Here is an 18736-nt window from a genome sequence, read left to right on the forward strand (position 1 = left end):
TCCAGCGAGGAAGTGGCAGGTCTGGGTAGTGGCGAGGCCGGGGCTCGAACCCTGAACCCACCCCATGGGGCCTGGCATGTCGCGGAGACGGCACTTAGGGAGGAATGGTCGCTCCAGAAGGGACCAGAGAGCCCGGGTGTGTGTGTGTGTGTGTGTGTGTGTGTGTGTGTGTGTGTGTGTGAGCCCGGAGCCCGGGTGTGTGTGTGTGTGTGTGTGTGTGTGTGTGTGTGAGAGCCCGGAGCCCGGGTGTGTGTGTGTGTGTGTGTGTGTGTGTGTGTGTGAGAGCCCGGAGCCCGGGTGTGTGTGTGTGTGTGTGTGTGTCAGAGAGCCCGGGTGTGTGTGTGTGTGTGTGTGTGTGTGTGTGTGAGAGCCCGGAGCCCGGGTGTGTGTGTGTGTGTGTGTGTGTGTGTCAGAGAGCCCGGGTGTGTGTGTGTGTGTGTGTGTGTGTGTGTGTGTGTGTCAGAGAGCCCGGAGCCCGGGTGTGTGTGTGTGTGTGTGTGTGTGTCAGAGAGCCCGGGTGTGTGTGTGTGTGTGTGTCAGAGAGCCCGGGTGTGTGTGTAAGAAACAGGGCACCCTCGTGGGATGACTTGGCTGCGTGTCTTCCTTTTGGGGGGAGTCAGAAGCCCTAGGCATCTGTTGCTGGATATGGAAGCCTTCCCAGAGGCGGTAGTGCCTGATAAGGTTCTGTTTTGTTGATGAAAAGATGCCAACTCTGTACAATATTTTAAGATGGTTTATTCTGAGCCAAATTTGAGGACTTAAGCCCGGGAATACCCATCCTCAGGAGGTCCCGAAAATGTGTGCCCATTGTGGTTGAATAGTAGCTTGCATAGGTTACAAGAAATAATAAATCAATTACATGTTTTTTTTTTTTTTTCCATATGCTTGACCTGGGAAGGAGGGACATTTCCAAGTGGGAGCTTGTAGGTAACAGATGGAGTCAATGATTTCTTTCTTGATTGGTAGTTTGTAGTTCCTATCTAAGGAATTTGGAAAATCAGTAGAGGAGTTGCTTTGTTAAGATGGGGGTGGGGTGGGGAACTCCAGGTTTGCTGATGTGTAGAAGAAGCCCTATACTTGGGCAAACTTCAGAGAGGGTAGGTAAGTGTTTGGATAGGTAAGAAGATATGCAAGGCTTCCAGAGTCTGGGAGTCCCCAAGAGATGGCTTTGCAGGATCCTAACATACTTTGATTTCCTTCTTTATCTGTTGTGTGATGTTATGCCAGTCAGGTTAGAAAACAAAGTTCAGTATATATGGTAATAAGATGATAAAAGCTTTTCTGATGAGACCTTATTCGGCATGGCTCCCCAACCTCTTAGGAACTTGAATAAGAGATGAAAAGGTTAGAGTTTAGTCCTTAAAGGTAAGAAGTGTGGAGCAGGAGGACTGTGGGAGGACAGAAGTTGCAGGAGTCTTCTTGGGTTTGCAGTCCCTGTAGGCCATTCAGGTGAGGTGTCCAGAAGACATTTGACATGAGGGACAGACCTTGGGAAAAATCCAGCTGAATCCCTGGATTTCAGTGATGAGTGTAACGTTGGTACAAAAGCCATAGGACTGGATGAGGTGGTCTAAAGGGAGATGTAAAATGAGATGACAGTAAAGATGGTGCTCAAGGGAACATAATTTAAGGACAATGAAGGCAGGGGGATACAAAGAGGAGAAAGAGGAAGAGCTAGAGAGGTAAAGGGGAGAGCCAGACTGTGGCTTCCTGGGCATCCGCTTCAGAGACATGGGTAGATCTGATCCCCGTGTCTCCAGGGCTATAAAATACTTTAGGATATAGAGTGGTAGAGTAATAAGACCCTGTTGGTGAGTCCTTGTCTGACAATAAACTCGCCAAATCTTTTAGTTAGGAATTTGGAAGGGGCAAAAAAGACAGGTCTAGTCCTCAGTTTGAAGGCGTGACTAGTAGCTTGAGGTCTCTTTATGACACTACCTGAGACCTTTTTTTTCCCCTTCCTAATGGGAAGCTCAACAATTATCCACTATATTCCAGGGTTGTTTACTGTTGGAGGCCCAAGGAGGCTCAAGACTCCAGGTGAATTACCTCCTGACAGGGACAGGCCTCTGCCTTATTGGTGGCTGTTTCTGTGTGTGAAGAGAAGGGATGTGTTGACTCTTCTCTTTGGGGTGCATAGGAGTCACCAGGCGTGCCTGTTAAAAGGCGGATTCTATCTTCCCTACCCCATTCTGACTTTGTAGTTCTGGAGTGAGGACTAAAGATCCTCTTTTCAGCAAATACACCAATTAAATTTCATACTAATTATTGAGAGATTTATTTTCTGATTCAAGGATATCAGCAGGGAATGAGTTTTTTACATTTGTTTAAATTTTAGAATAGATTTAGATTTACAGAAAAATTATGAAGAGTTCTCACCCTGCAGCCAATTTTTGTTATTATCAGCATCCTACATTAGGATGGTCCATTTGTCACAACCAATATTGATTACTAACTAAAGCTTATACTTCTTTCACATTTCCTTGATTTTACTCAATGCTCTTTTTCTGTTCCAATGTTACAGCTGGGATCCCCCATTACATTTTTAATCAGCATGCTTCTCTTGGTTGTGGCAGTTGGGATGAGTTCTTTTGATAAGGGCATTCTATAGAATTTACCTGACACCTCAGCAAGATTGTGTAAAATTTTGAGTGGGCATGGCATGTTTCCTTAGTCCCCTGGTCATGCTGACAGGCAGCTTCCTGGACTGGAAGCTTCCTCTGGTAGCATGAGTGTTCTTGGTTCCTGTGCTTACTTGCTCTGATCCCATGCTCTTTGTAACTATTGTCTTGGTTTTAGCCTCTTCTGTTTGTTACCTTTGGGCCTGTTGGCTTTATGGTGGCAGACCTTTGGGTGAGAGAGGTTTGCTTTTTGTTTTGTTCCCGAAATCACATCTAGGACTAGTTTTATTTGAAAATGTTAAGGTTGAACTCGTGGGTCTTGTGAGTTGAGGCAGATGGAGCTAGCAACAAGTTCAATGTTTGCTTGCTGCACGCATGATTGGCCTGTAGTCTGGCCACATGATATGACTTTCTGCTGGGGGAACTATTTTCTCCCTAACTCACCTGATCCTTCCTGATTTTTACACATTTATTTCTAATTTTCAGCCTCACCAACAGGCACTGATGTACATTTCAGGAGAACCAGTGGGCTAATGAGCTAATGTGTTTGTTCTTTACTATTACCATTCTCTTTTTTATATTTTAGGCCTAAACCTGAAATAGCCAATAGTTCATAAAATGAGGCCCTGTCTCTCCTTCTGACACCTTTACTTGTGATATTAAATCTAGTGTATAAGCTTATGAAAAAATGGAAATCTTTAGTTTCATTGTGTTTAAGGTCAATGTAAAGTTATTAAAATGAGAGGAATCATTTCATAACCTGAGGAGGAAACTCCCAATCTCGTAGGCTGTCCACCAGTTCTTATGGTTCCTGTGTGTAATGCATTACTCATTGTGGGAGCTCAGTAGATGAATGAAAATGGTTGCCACACCGTGTTTGCACACCACTTTAAACTTTGTGAAGTCCCTGGTACCTAGCACAACCCGCAGCAGTAAGTGTTTAGAATGCTCTCATTCAACTGTCACATCAGATAGGGAAGGCAGTGTGGTACAGAAGGTAGTTAGGAATGTGCACTCCAAGCTGGGCACAGTGGCTCAAGCCTATAATCCTAGCACTTTTGGAGGCGGAGGTGAGAAGATTGCTTGAGACCAGGGTTCGAGACCAACCTGGGCAACTTGGCAAGATTTTGTCTCTACAATAAATAAAAAAAAAACTAGCTGGGCATGGTGGTGCATGCCTGTAGTTCCAACTACTTGAAAGGCTGAGGCATAAGGATCACCTGACCCCAGCAGGTCAAGGCTGCAGTGGGTGACAGTGAGATTCTGACTCAAAAAAAAAAAAATAGTGCACTCCAGAAGATTGCCAGGGTCCACTCTGGGCTCTGCCATTCACTGTATGGCATTGGCAGGTTATTTAACTTCTCTCTTGTCCCTTTTTCTTTTTCGAAGATACAGTGATACTTGCCCGATAGGAGCATTGTGAGGATGGATGTGAAAGACTCAAGATGGTGTGTGGAACCTGATGATCTTGGCTCATAACCAAGGGAGGAATTAGGGAGGAGGAGGTTATTTCATACTCTTTGAATGAAGAAATGTTGTTCCCAAGTCTTCTTCCTGGGTTTGTAAACAGCTGCAGGCCTTATTCAGGCTGTGTGGTTAGTAATCTCATAATGTGTTATTGCTTGGTAGTACATTTCAACATTTGCTTGTATTGCTTTTAACTTACCCTTTTGCATTAAGTGTGATTGTAGGTTTGTAATAGCATAATGAGATGGTGTGTCCACCTAAAGCTGGTACTTTCTGTGTTTAATGTAGGACTGCAGAGAGGGCAAAATAGCCCCCAAATAGCAAAACACAGTTCTGATGGCATAATGCATTGTTTACTTCGGGTCACAGGCATGTTAGTGTGCATATACGGTGTTCCTTCATCTAAAGAATGCTTTAATAATGTGTTGTTTCCCTAGGGTCAGGGATGTGTTAGTATGTATATGCGATGTTCATTCATTTAAAGAGTGCTTTAATATTTGAGCCTCTGCTAGGCTGTAAGAGAATGATATATTTTTAAAAATTTGTATATATAACACCTACCTTTTATTGAGTTCTGACTTTGTACCAGGTACTGTGCTAAATCTAAGTCCTTTACGTACATCTTATTTTAGCTGTACAATAGCTGGATGAGCAAGATAACCTACTTTATGATAATTTGCCCATGTTCACATAGCTTGCAAATGATGATATCAGGAAACAAACTCCATTTGACTCAAAGCCTTCTACGCTATGTTGCCTGGACCAGTGCAACAACAACAAAAAAAATGAAAATATTAAACGAAGTGTTTACATATATAACAAAGAGTGGGGATATGAACTGTGAATAAGTCACAAATGTAATCATGAAATACTCTGTTTAAACCTGCCAAGATTTCCCCTTCCCTAAAAGCTTTCAGGATAAAGCTCTGCTTGCTCAGTTTTGCACCCCAAACCCTTAAATATTTGTGTGTTCAAAGAGACCTTTGCTGGGTGCAGGGTGCTGCACCTGTTCAAAAGCGCTCGGGGTAACTCTCTTGGTAGCTGGGTCTGTACTCTCTGCCCTACTCCACCAGAGTAGTGCCAGTCTGCTGCTCCACGGTGGCCGCCTTGGATGCTTCTAACTCCCCCTATCACTCTTTATCCTTTCTTCTTCTTCTTCTTTTTTACTCAGCCTCACTAATCATCAGAAAAATGCAAATCAAAACACCCTTTCTCACTTCTATCTAGACATATCACACTACTTTTTTTTCCATGTCCTCAAGGAACTTGAGTCAGAAAAGTAAAGTTGAGATGTGGGCACAGAATTAGAAGTGTTATGGCAGAGAAATGGACCCGATGCCAGGGGAGCTGGGAGGAGAGGCATCCATCACATCAGTGGACAAGGAGAGCTGTATCCCTCCCTGACAAGGTAGAGTTTGAGCTGAAAGCTCAATGGTGAACTGGCATTGTTCATGTGAGGATGTGAGGTGTGTTCCAGGTAGAAGGAAGGGGAACATAGTTGGATATGTCTAGATAGAAGGTGTGTGAGCGATAAGGGTCAGGGTCAGCGAGGATCCAAATAATGCAGGGATGTGGGTGTAAAACAGCAATTTGAACATTATCCTGAAAGCTCTTGGGGGAGGGGAGGTCTTGGCAGGTCTAAACGGATTGTTTCATGGTTCCAGCTTTGTATTGGGAAGATTACTCTGATAAGTGGTGTGCAGGATGGAATACAGGGGGGCCCTGAGACCATGTATGTTATTCTAATGAATGTGGAGGGCAGAGGAAAGTCATTGGGGTTGAAGGGTAGAAGACAGATTTGAGGGCCATTAAGGATGTCTTGGTGACCAAGGGTGGGTGGGAAGTTTGGGGCAAGGGTGACCCAGATTTATGGTTTAGATGGAGGTTGTTCATTACAAGGATGGCAAGTGCACAAGAAGGAGCAGAGTTAGGTCCAAGTGCTGTGCGTGGTTTGAGGTGGGTTGAGGTAGGTGGAATGAGTAACTAGAGAGCAGCTCCGGGAGTCTGCCCCACTGGGGGTATGAGAATAGATAGGGACACATCCAGGATGTCAGTGGTGATGTATATGAGGATTTAAAAGCAAGCTGAGTGCCATACAGTTGAGTGTCTTGCCCCTGCTGTGCACACACCTGGTAGGTGTCGGGGTGTGCACCCAGGGCTGTCTGGCTTCCATGCCCACAGACGTGCTGCTCTTTTGTGCTGAACACCTGCCTCTGTTCTCTTGTTTACTTTGCCTCCCAGAGGGTAGATTATGGACCAGTTGCTGGTATGGTGATTACTTTTTCAAGCGGTCATCACCCACGGCCCCATAGGATCAGGTGTTGGTCCCTGCACTGCCCACCTCCGTCCTTCCATGTGTCCCAATGGCAGTCTTGGTACAGCTCGGGCTGGGGATGATAGCTGGTCATTCTTAGTAGTAGCAGATAGAACTTACATGCTGCTTAATAATAGTTTTCTGGAAGATGTTGAGGGGAAACATTACCTGAGATTCATCCTTCTCACCCTAGCCCGGAGATTTTGTTCTTGCCAATTGGTCTTAAGATAGAAAGCCTAAGTTTTAGGACAGGTTTGTAATTATGGAGTTCAACAACGGTTTTAGCAAACTCATCTCCCAACCCAGCAGAAGGGAACCTTCTAGCTGCTAGACAAACAGCAGCCCTATTTGTCCAGTGATTGGCACAGGAGGGGCAGACAAACCTTGAATGTGACTTTCCACAATTGACCTTCCCAAGAACTGGCTAAACCTGGGTATTCCGGGTTGTGTGCATGAGCACTATAGCCAGGTGTTCATAATTAGAGTTCTTAGATTTATATTTTTGAAACTTTTCTTCTTTTTTAGGCAACCTCCCGACTTCTTGTAAATTACCCAGAGCCCTATCGTTCTCAAATATTGGATTATCTCTTTAAGGTAATGAAAACATATTTATTTTATGTTACCTGTGATATCTTAGAAACTGTATGGTGAATTTCACCCATAGAATTTTTAAGCTTAACAATTCTTGTTTTTGAGGAAATGACAATTACTTTTGGAGTAAGTTGTTACTTGAAGTTTTGCTTTTGTTTTCACACCTGTAAAGCCAAAGGCAACAATTAGGAATTGTCTTGAAGCTTTCTATGAGGAAGCACCATGCTAATATCATTACTTCTCTCCACAGCCGTACTTCGGTGCCTCTTTGCACATTCTAAAAGTGGAAATAGGGGGAGATGGGCAGACAACAGGTAGGAGAATTTGGGAGATGGGATCCCCCCAACTCTTTATATCTAACCATATCGACACCCTTCATCGTCATTATTTTGATTGACTTTGTGGAATACCTTTGTGGAATACTGCATCAACTAGCAGTTTATAAGTCTTTGGTTTCCAAGAAGAAGAAAAAAGAATTTTTTCAATGTTTAGATATGGCTTATCATTTATAGGCCAGATTTCACTATAGTGAACTCTAGCGTATCTTCTGTATGTTGTGTTCCTGCTACTGAATTGGGAATTTTTGTTAAGCAGATAGATCCGTGTGGTGGTATTAGTGTTCAATTATGTTGAAAGAAAATACTATAAAGAAAACAAAAGAAATCCCCCATAACAGAAACTTTCTCCCAGCTGTTTCAGAGGGTCTGTATTTTATCGTCAAAACCTTCTAGTCAGAATTGATCATGACTGGCCCGTTTCATCTGCGGATGCTAAATTAGAGGGAGAGACACAGAAGCAGGCAGTTCTTGTGAATTCTGATGTTTACCTTTAAGAAGAAATGGGTAAGGGCCCTCTTCTTGGAAGGCCCTACTTAGCAAGGGCAGATGTTTGTAGACTGTGGGAATGCACAGGGACTTGGGTGTCAGTTACCCACCTCAACACTATGAAGATGTCACATCAACTAACTGTAGATGTTACCATAGAATTTTGTTATTGTTATGGTGGAACTGTGTACTCATTTCTTCTTTCTTGATACTCTTGCTATATCAAGACATATTATAGGCTTAGGGTGTCTGAGTATTGGGGCTTAGGAATCCCGTTCACTTCCAGAATTGAGATGCTAGAAGTCGAGGTAATGTGAACTTGAAGTTGGATGCAGGGATTTGAAACCCATAGAGAGATGGAGAGTCTAGCATTATGTAGTACAAGGCATCTTTAATTATATGAGTTAATAACATTTCTTTTAATATGGTACAAAGTTGTGGTTTTATTATTTAAGACCTTTACAATGCTTAGGATAATGAAAAAGAGATGAAACGATATGCTTCGATCATCCATCCTTAAGTTATGTGAGACTATTCTTATTTGCCCAATGTCAGGACTGGGATTGGAATAACTGCTTTAGTGAAGTGTGTGCATGTGCATGTGTGGGGGTTGTCCCAGGCAGCACCATCCACGGGTCATTTCCTTCTTTGCTCTCCTCCGTTCAGATGGCACTGAGCCCTCCCACATGCACTATGCGCTAGACGAGAATTATTTCCGAGGATATGAGTGGTGGTTAATGAAGGAAGCCAAGAAGAGGAACCCTAACATCACACTCATAGGTAAGGAATGATGTTGCAATGCTTCCACCATCTTTTTTCCCTTAACTTTTAAATTCTGATTCATATTGGTGGAATCTCTATTAAGATTGATGCACTACTGATGTTAATACCACTGGTGTGCAAGCATGTGCCAGGTGTGATCCTCTCTTTGACCTTGTATCAGAGCTTTATAATACCTCTGGAGCAGATGTTACTCTTTTCATTTTATGAAAGAGCAGTGGAGGCTCAGAGAAGTTATGCCTCTGACCTAGTTTATGCCACAGTTAGTAAATGACAAAATCAGTTTCAGAACCTTATTTCATTTTTTCTTTCTGGGTTGCCGAACTACTTTTCTTGACCAGAATCTCTCATTTAAAAAACTGTAAAAAGCTAATACTGTTTACAAAATTGCATATTATATGCAGTAGTTCACCCAACTATTTATGAAATTACATGTAGTGGTAAATCCTGTTTTTAGAAGAGGTACATACTCTTCTAAAAACTATTTATGAAATTACATGCAGTGGTAGACCCTGTTTTTAGAAGAGGTACATACAGAAATGTTTTTTATTTGTTTGTGAACCTTAGTGACATGCTGCACACAGTTCTATAGACTAGGGATACCAAAAAAAATCCAGTCTCCAGTTTCTGCTCCTGTGCGTCCGAGTTTCTAGGAGAAGGATCATTGGGTTATTGTTCAAATGGGCCTGTATTCATTTCACAGTTTGTGGTAATGCATCTAGGGCCTGTGAAGTACATCTGAGACCAAAGTCGGTGTGTTCTGGGTGGTATGGCTGTAGACATGTGGAGTATTTCAGACATCCAATATGATGGGATACTTTCACCATTTGAAATAGATTTGAGTTTTTGAAACAGGATTACATTCAGACTAAGTTAAGTGAAGTTAATGATTTGTTTTAAAGTCTTGATCTCAGCCGGGTTTGGTGGCTCAGCCTGTAATCCCGCGCCTTTGGGAGGCTGAGGTGAGTGGATTGCCTGAGTCCGTGGGTTCGAGACCCGCCTGGGCAGGCGAGACCTCATCTCTACAATAAAATCAAAAAATTAGCTGGGTGTGGTAGCGCTCGCCCGTAATTCTGGCTACTCGGAAGTCTGAGGCGGAAGGATCGCCAGAGCCCAGCAGGTCGAGGCTGCAGTGGCCGGGAGCGGCCACTGCACTCCAGTCTGGGCGACAGTGAGACTCCAACTCAAAAAAAATAAAAATAAAAAATAAAAATAAATAAATAAAGTCTTGATCTTGAGTTATTTTAAAAATAATGTTCTCAACAATCAGTGAATAAGAGTAATATTTTCTAAAACAAAAACAAAAAAAAAAAACAAGGGATGAGTGTGTTCTTTCTAAGTGGGCTGTTGTATGAGATTCCAGAAATGTTTTGAGCAGTAAAAGCTCCACTGAATGTAGCACATTCTCACTGGGTTGCTTCCAGGGTCAGACCTCATTTAAATGTTGAAAACCTGGCTGTTAAATCATATCTAAACAAAGACTTACACATGGTGGGCCTTCAGATTGTATTGAGCATTTCATTGTGTTCAAATGTTCTATTATTATAATGTCACATTTCTCGTATAATACTCTTAGGCAGTCCTCCTGAGTTTAGACAAATAAGCATTTTGTCCTTTTGATTTTCATTTTTTCAGTGGTGACCTAGTTTGGTAATATATTTGTCAGCTAAGGAACTTAACTGTTGAGCTTATTTTGGTATATTAGTAGCTACTTGGATTTAGAATCATAATTAGTGCTTTTCTACTCTTCTCCGTTTCTTTTACTTAATAATCAGAGTTATTGAAAGAATCTGGACTTATTTGGTGTGTATCATTTAACAAAGGTACATTTTCCTATTGAGTCATTGCCATTTATATTGATATATTGACAAACTGGTTTTGCTGAATTAGATTGCCTAATATTTTAATCGGTTTTAAGTTTTAAGAAGTTGTACTAGTGATAAGAAATTTGTGTTGTACTTACCTCGTAGGAGTAGTTTCGCATAAGCCTTTTAGAGCTCTTTGATTTTATCTCAGAACACAGAAATTGAATATTATATAACCCAATAGAGAGTAGAAATGTTAAGTTAAAATGTATGGTACCTTTCTTTCTTTTGGAAAGTGTCTTTGAGAGAGGTGTTTGTATTTGCTATTTGTTTTTCTTTTTCCTGGAAATAGCATTTGGAATTATGGGACCTGACTCTGGGGACCAATAAGAAATTATAGTGTGTATAGATTGGAAAGGATTTTGGCATTTTTTGTGTGGAATACCATCTTTCCTTTAGTCAGATCTGTATTGGTCTTTTGCTTGGCTGAGTGCTTTTTTGTTGTTGTTTTAGTATTTCTGGTGCTACTATACCCATTCTTCCCTTGACTCTTTCCTTCTCTCTGCAGGGTTGCCGTGGTCGTTCCCTGGATGGCTGGGAAAAGGTTTCAACTGGCCTTATGTCAATCTCCAGCTGACTGCCTACTATGTCGTGACCTGGATTGTGGGTGCCAAGCATTATCACGACTTGGACATTGATTACATTGGAGTTAGTAAAAAATTAAAATTTGATTCATTTTTGGGCATTTATTTGTAATTTTTAAAATTAATCTGGTACTGTGGCACATTGTTGACTCACCATTTTGTGTCATGAGACTATTTCTATTGGTGTCTGATAAGAAAACAAATTAACCACATGTGACCTTTTATTCTCCTCTTTGCCATCCAAACTCTTCTTCCCACTCTTGAAAACTGTATTAAGTATATACTTTCACTGAAGTTTTTTTTTTATACCATCCCAACACAACAATCTCCTTCTTTAAAGCTTTTCCTAATTTCTTTAGTTTTAAACACATTATTGTGTTTGTTGCAATACTCTATAAACTATAAAGTTTGGTGATTTTTCTCATTTTATTCTGTGAGTCTTCTATTGTTATTCTAAACCAGGGATTGGCAAACTTTTTCTTAAGGGATTGGAGCATAAACAGTTTTGGGTTTTTGGGTCAAAAGGCAATATTAAGGCTCCTTTTTAAGGTACAAGTAGTTATGTAATCATTTAAAACTAAAGACCATGTTTAGCTTCCAGGCAGTACAAATACAAATACATTGGGTGGCAATGGACCAGATTTGAAAGACTGTCTGAATTCTACCTCTACCTGTCCCAGACTGTTGCTTCACATTGTCTAATGATTTAAAAAGTGTAAAACATGAAATCAGTCTTTCCAGCTTGTCTGGCTGGCAGGCTGGAGGCTTCAGACTGCTTCATACCCCACAGAGCCTCACACACACACAGTGGGGCTCCGTGAACATCTGCTTATGAACATACCATCTGTCAAAACACACAAGTTTTCATGCAATCATGATTTTAATTATCAGCAAGCAATTATTGAACCCCTGCTGTGTTGCAGGAATTGTGACTGCAATGTTCTAGGATATCAAAATTAATAATCTCTTAAGGAATTCGGTGAGAGGCAGACACTGGAAGATCCGTACAGGTACAGTTTTATCTAAACTGCGGCCTTATAGGATGATGATGTGAGGAGGAACAATAGCCATTGGAAGCCAGAAGCAAGAATAGGCTTGTGTTTGGGGTCCTTTTCCAAAGTATAACTGAAAATTAGTTTGTATATGAGAGCTTTCTTAAATGTCAGAACATTTTAAACCCATAGTAAGTAGAAATGTAGGTTTGGGTATAATGACTTTCTATTGTGGTACAGTCACATTTAGAAAAAATTTCTGGCAAATAATATGGGTGATTCACATCTTTCTTAGACTCTTGATAATTACTTGATAATCAAAGCAACTTTGATTTAAAACAAAAACAAAAAACTCCTGTATTATTGAAGTGAAAACAATTATAGCACCTGACTCCAGGCTCATCTCTGTTATTAACAGTTTTCTCAACTGTCAAATGACAATGATTGACATCCTCTTTCAACTCTAAACCCCCATGCTTCATGATCTCAAACCCGAGATTCATGTGTGTCCTTTTATCTGTCCTCATTAAGAGTTTTTTTTGTGATCTAGCATATCATTGTGATTCTCTGTGTTTAAAGAATCTCTTCTACACTGTACTTACTAATATTTGGCTTTCAGGTGTACCTGTAGGGATCTTGTCAGGATTATCACAGTAATCTATATATCTGTTCTAGTGACCAGTTAAATCCCTGATACATACTACACTGTCAATATTTGTTGAATGAATGAATATTTAATTGTTGGAAATCTCTGGATTAAATGACTTTTGAAAAATATCCTTCAAATATTTTAACTTTAAGAAGTTATATTGTCTTAAAACTATCTATAAATTCTATGGCAGGCTATTCTATAAGGTAAGAAAAATGCCTTATCAGATAATTATGAAAGATGATGGAAGAAGTGGTATCTTAATGACATTGCCTACTCTGTGACATTTAAACACCTTCAATTCAGACTTCTTTGATGTTTTGTTTTTCAGGTTTGGAATGAGAGGTCATTTGATATTAGTTATATCAAGGTCTGTACAACTTTAATATCTTTCTAAGTTATTAGTGAATTATTCCTTATAGTTTCATACACAGGAATTAGTAGAAAATTTGTAGTAGAGATACCATATTTTTTACACCACAGTTACTTAATTTGCTAGTTGTAAAATAAGATTCAAGCAAAATTTTGATAATGTTTATATTTCTGATATTAAAGCACATATAATTCTTTGTAAGACCTGAATTGCCTTTGTCTAAAGAGTTGGGTTGAATTTTCAGTTTTCCTATTTTAGAGTTTATTAGTTTTGGAATTATGATAGATATTATAAAACATTTGTAAGATTTTATACTTTAGAACTTCACAAAATGTAGCTTTTTCTTTCATTGGTTTATGTCAAAATGCATTGCATAAATTCTCATTCTTGTTTTCCTTGGAATATTGAGGTGTGTTATATAGCATGTTTCTCTTTGTGACTAGCAAAGAGGTAGCAGTAACATTTGCATATTGTGTTATTTTTGAGCTACTTTTCCTAAATATTTATCTCTGTTTAGTTCTCACAACCTCCCCATGAGGTAACTACTATTATTGCTATTTTCCAGGAAAGAGAAAACTGAGAATAGCAGCTACTTCTATAATTGGAAAACAAATGACAGTTTTATTGATTAATTGATTGATTTGGAGTCTCACTCTGTTGCCCAGACTGGAGTGCAGTTGCACGCTCCTGGCCACTGCAGCCTTGACCTGCTGGGCTCCAGCAATCCTTTTGCCTCAGCCTTCCAAGTAGCTGAAGCTACAGCCGTGTGCTACCACGCCCGGCTAATTTTTGATTTATTGTAGAGACGAGGTCTCACCAAGTTGCCTGGGTGGGTCTCGAATCCACCGGCTTAGGCAATCCACTCGCCTCGGCCTCTCAAAGTGCTAGGATTACAGGCTGAGCCACTCAGCCCAGCTGACAGTTTTATTTTTTAGAGGGAACTGTTTTCTAGTTTAATTTTTGGTTCCATTTGTCTTGTTTCATGTATCTTTTCCCTAAGAAATATAATTATGTGGTTATATTTCATTCCAGTTTATAACATATTCTTTTTAAAAATTTTTTAATTTAGAAAATTTTATTTTTTATTTTTATTTTTTGAGTTGGAGTCTCACTCTGTCACCCATACTGGAGTGCAGTGGCCACTCCTGGCCACCGCAGCCTCAACATGCTGGGCTCCGGCGATCCTTCTGCCTCAGCCTTCCCAGTAACCGGAATTACAGGCATGCGCTACCATGCCCAGCTGATTTTTTTTGATTTATTGTAGAGATGAGGTCTCGCTGCCCAGGTGGGTCTTGAACCTGCGGGCTCAGGCAATCCACTCACCTCAGCCTCCCAAAGGCGTGGTATTACAGGCTGAGCCACGGAGCCCGGCTTATAACATATTCTTTGCATTGAGTGTTTTATGTTCTTAAGTAGATAATATCCAATACGTTTCTTTCATTCATTCAGTCAGAAAGTATTTACTCAACATCAGCTTATTGACATTATGCACATGGTTGGAATACAAGGGCAGAAAATACTTTTCCTGTCCCCAAGGAGTTCACTTCGGGGGCTGAAAGGGTGTGTGTAGAGTCAGCTGTGGACAACTAGAATTTGTCGTAATTTCTCTAATGAACTAACGCACATACTGTGTTCTCAGGCTCAAAGAGGAGATGACATCTTTGCCTGGGTAGATTAGGGAAGTCTATGGGAAGAGGTGGTGTGTAGTGGAATCTTCAAGAAGGGGAGGGGAGGAACTTCCAGTTTGCTAAGGCAGGGGCCTAGCATGTGCAAGGAGTGAAGACTGAGAGGTGATGGCGTTTGAGGGACAAGCAGGTCATAAAAGACTGATTAGACAAATGAAGAGAAGTAGGGGCTCTGATTCCAGCCAGGGAGCTAATGTACTTACTGGAGTAAATGGCACTTTATAACTAATCACTAGTTGTAGAGGAGGAGAGACTTGGATTTGAGAGGAGCCATTGCTGCCAGAGCCAGGTAACTCAAGGTCAGTTCCAGGCTGCAGGCATTTCTATTTGGTATGGTGGGGGCAGGGTGAGTGTGGGAGGTGGTGCAATAGATCTAGCGTAAGATCAAAGTGCAAGGATTATGAGTGGCAAGTCGTTACTGCTGTGAGGACAAGTCTGATGAGAGCTGCGAGAGGACAGAGCAGAAGCCAAGTCAGTGTGTGTGTGACAAGAGCCAGGAGAGGACAGGTTAGAAGCCAGGTTAGTGCATGTGTGATGAGAGCTGAAAGAGCAGGGGCCAAGGCAGTGCATGTGTGATGTATACCCTGTAACCACATGGATTGTAACGCTAAAGAATCTTTGTAGTAAAAGGTGCTGACCTTTTTAAATACCCACATTTGACATTTCATAGCTTATGCTTTGTTTTCTTATGAATATACATGCTTTTCTCTTGTGTTCATCTCATTTGAGGGAAGCATTAGAGTATGGTTTCCATTTTCTTTTGAACTAATGATTTAGGCTGGCTGTTATTTTATTTTAATTCTTTTCATTTTACTGTTAAAAGTCTGTTGCTGACTCTAGTACATTCTAATTCACCTTAACTGTTTTGAAAGACTAATTGTTACTCTAAGACTCATTATCAGTGTTTTAACAGTTCAGACTTTATTTCCTTTTCCTGGAGTAAAATGTCTCAGGATGTAGAAACTTTTAGTTTGTGTTTGCTATTTTTGTAGCAAAATGAGATAAAATAAATTGGGATCTGTGTTCTGTTTGTTGAAATGCTTGTTGTAAAGCATTTAGTAATGACAAGTGAATGTAGGTGCTTAGGTTAGATAACCTTGAAAAATACAAATTTCATATAGTGTATTAAGATGACCCCTGCAAATAATAAGGATTTGTTTTAAAGGGAGGATGTAAATATAATTATACAAACAAGAAATTTATGTAAAGATGCCAAGGGCATTGTTTTGTTTTTTTTTTTAAATTTTTTTGAGTTGGAGTCTCACTCTGTCACCCAGGCCGGAGTGCAGTGGAATGCTCACAGCCACTGCAGCCTTGACGTGCTGGGCTCAGGCGATCCTTTGCCTCAGCCTTCCATTTAGCTGGAACTACAGGTGCATGCTACTATGCCTGGCTTTTTATTTGTTTGTTTGCTTATTGTAGAGATGAGTTCTCACCAAGTTGCCCAGGCTGATCTTGAAGCCCTGAGCTCAGGCAATCCTCTTGCCTTAGCCTCCCCAAGTGCTGGGATTATAGGCTTGAGCCACCATGCCCGGTTGGCATTGTTTTTTTTTAAGTTTATTTTTTGCTACTTATTTTTATGATTTATTCTGGTTTTTAGTGTTATTCTTAGGGTTTTAAAATTGGAAAATCTCATCCAGGATCCGGGGGTGTAGATGGAAATGGAAGTGGGGTTGGGACCCTTATTCAGTTTAGCCAGAACAGCTTCCTTTTCATTTACCTTATAAATAGAGCTTCTGCTTTTTCTGGAGGAGAAGGTTTCCACAACACAACAGCATCTCAAAACATGGCAGATAAAACCTTCTCCATAGAATGTTGCTATTCATACTGACTTAGAGATGGAGACTTATTTAGAAATCACAGCTTGTAGCTGTGTCTATTTTGGAATGTTATTCAAATATGCTGCATAAAACAGTAAGCGATCTTGCAAGGGATTGTCTAGGAATAAGACTGAAGAAAAGAGATACATCCATCGTGGTGAGTGAAGATTTTACCAAGTTGCTCTTCCTTCTCCTGAAGAATAAAAAAGAACTTCAAGGTGATAAAACTCAAGACTGAGCTCCTGCTAGAGGGATAGGGATTTTCAGTCCTACTGCTTCTTGAGTTCTCGTCCCTATTCACTACTAAGGATCTGTTCATATTGCTTCTAGGGTGGCCTAGACTCAACTGACCCTGTTTGAAAGATGAACTTGGATGGCCACTCTCATTCCCACCACATTTTCTAAAATGTACATCTGTTTTAAGAAACCAGCCATTGAAAAATATACCATGGATTTAATTCGAGATTTTATTATTTGCCTCCAAAAAGAGCATATTAATTGGAAATTTCCCTGGTTGAGAAAAGTTAGAATTGAGATTGTGCCATTCTTTGTTTTTTCTTATCTTAATTCAATCAATATTATTGAGCACCTGCTGCTGTGTGTTAGGTGGTCCCAAGTGCCCGGGGGTGTAGTGGTGGATTTGTTTGTGTCCATTCATCAATAACTGCTTCTGGTATGAACTTGGATCCTCCTAATCCCGGGTGAAGTGATGTCTCTGTTTCTCTGCTCTTGATTTACATACAGGCGACCCATCTATTTAATGTTCTGTCACCCTGTTAGCTCTGTGTCCTGATCAGTGAGTTTACCACCTGAGGGTGAGGGCCTGTCTTGTGCCTACCAGAGTAGATGCTCCATTTGTGCTTTGTCAATTTAATTCCTGTTAGAATTTAGCTTGTTAGTTTTAATTTTTGTGAGTGGACAGTCCCACAGGTATATTTTATTTCCTTTATTGTTTATAAGTATGAAAGGTTTGGAGGTAAGAATGGAATTTTTTTTTCTACTTCTGGCATGGTGAAAAATATTAAGAACTATAATATTTTCAATAATGAAATAATATTTAGACATTGGAAGATATTTAAAATAAAATGATAAGTTAAAGCATTTTGCCAAATGGTATGTTTACTGTGATCTGCATTTTATTATTGTGTCTGCATGGGAAAATTCCTGGAAGAATACATACCAAAATAATAGTGGTTATTTCTGGGTAGTACTATTTGATTATTTTAATTTAAATTCTTCCCCACCCCCCACGAAGATTTCTTTCTTTCTTTCTCTCTCTCTCTCTCTCTCTCTTTCTCTCTCTCTTTCTTGTTGGCGTCTCACTCGGTTGGCCAGGCTGGAGTGCTGCTCACGGCCACCCCAGCATTGATCTGCTGGGCACTGGTGATCCTTCTGCCTCACCCTTCCAAGTAGCCGGAACTATAGGCGTGTGCTACCATGCCCAGCTAATTTTTTTTTTACTTATTGTAGAGACGAGTTCTCGCCAACTTGCCTGGGATGGTCTCAAACCTGCAGGCTCAGGCAATCCACTCACCTTGGCCTTCCAAAGTGCTGGAATTATAGGCTGAGCCACCGAGCCCTGCCCAATATTTCTATGGTTAAATATAAAATTTAAAGTCAGAGGGAAAATTCTTCTAAAACATTTTCCCCCCCCCTTTGTCCTTTCTACATTCCCATCAAATAGGTTATCTTAATGATACTACTTTATTTTCCTTGGGAGTCACGTTTCAATTGAGAAATATTATTAAAACCATTGTCCAGAATGCTGGATTTAAAAGATACTTTAGCTATCTTGATTGTAATTGAACAGCTAAAAACTCATTTATAACCTTTCCTCTGTTCTGTTTATCTCCAAAGGTTTTAAGAAAAATGCTGAACTATCAAGGTCTCCAGCAAGTGAAGATCATAGCAAGTGACAATCTCTGGGAGCCCATTTCTGCCTCCATGCTGCTTGACTCTGAGCTCTTGGAGGCGATTGATGTTTTAGGGTAAGGAAGTTTTACTTTGAAAATTAGCAGTTTCTGATTGCTTGCCCTGGGTATTGACTGTACCTGTTTTTATTGTCCTTTCAACCATTTGATTACATTCTCAGAAGGGAACTCTCTTATATTTGTAGTTCATAGTTCATTTCTTTCTCTTTAGAATGTATTCATTTTAGGATTTTTGTATGA

At 40.5% G+C, this 18736-nt stretch overlaps 1 protein-coding gene across 2 annotated transcripts in view; it reads left to right on the plus strand.

Moving 5' to 3' along the window:
* Window positions 1-18736, plus strand: part of GALC (galactosylceramidase) — a 62750-nt gene that overhangs the window by 342 nt on the left and 43672 nt on the right. The window contains exons 2-7 of one of the 2 annotated variants that reach the window (XM_008073756.2): window positions 6928-6996; window positions 7244-7307; window positions 8484-8597; window positions 10971-11110; window positions 13019-13057; window positions 18423-18553. In XM_008073756.2, coding sequence (XP_008071947.2) covers window positions 6928-6996; window positions 7244-7307; window positions 8484-8597; window positions 10971-11110; window positions 13019-13057; window positions 18423-18553 — 557 coding nt within the window. The remainder of the gene's footprint in view (window positions 1-6927; window positions 6997-7243; window positions 7308-8483; window positions 8598-10970; window positions 11111-13018; window positions 13058-18422; window positions 18554-18736) is intronic. The other variant, XM_008073757.2, reaches the window with a different exon arrangement.

Source organism: Carlito syrichta, unplaced genomic scaffold (assembly GCF_000164805.1).
Source record: "Carlito syrichta isolate Samal-C Ts95f unplaced genomic scaffold, Tarsius_syrichta-2.0.1 Scaffold316060, whole genome shotgun sequence".
NCBI lineage: Eukaryota > Metazoa > Chordata > Mammalia > Primates > Tarsiidae > Carlito > Carlito syrichta.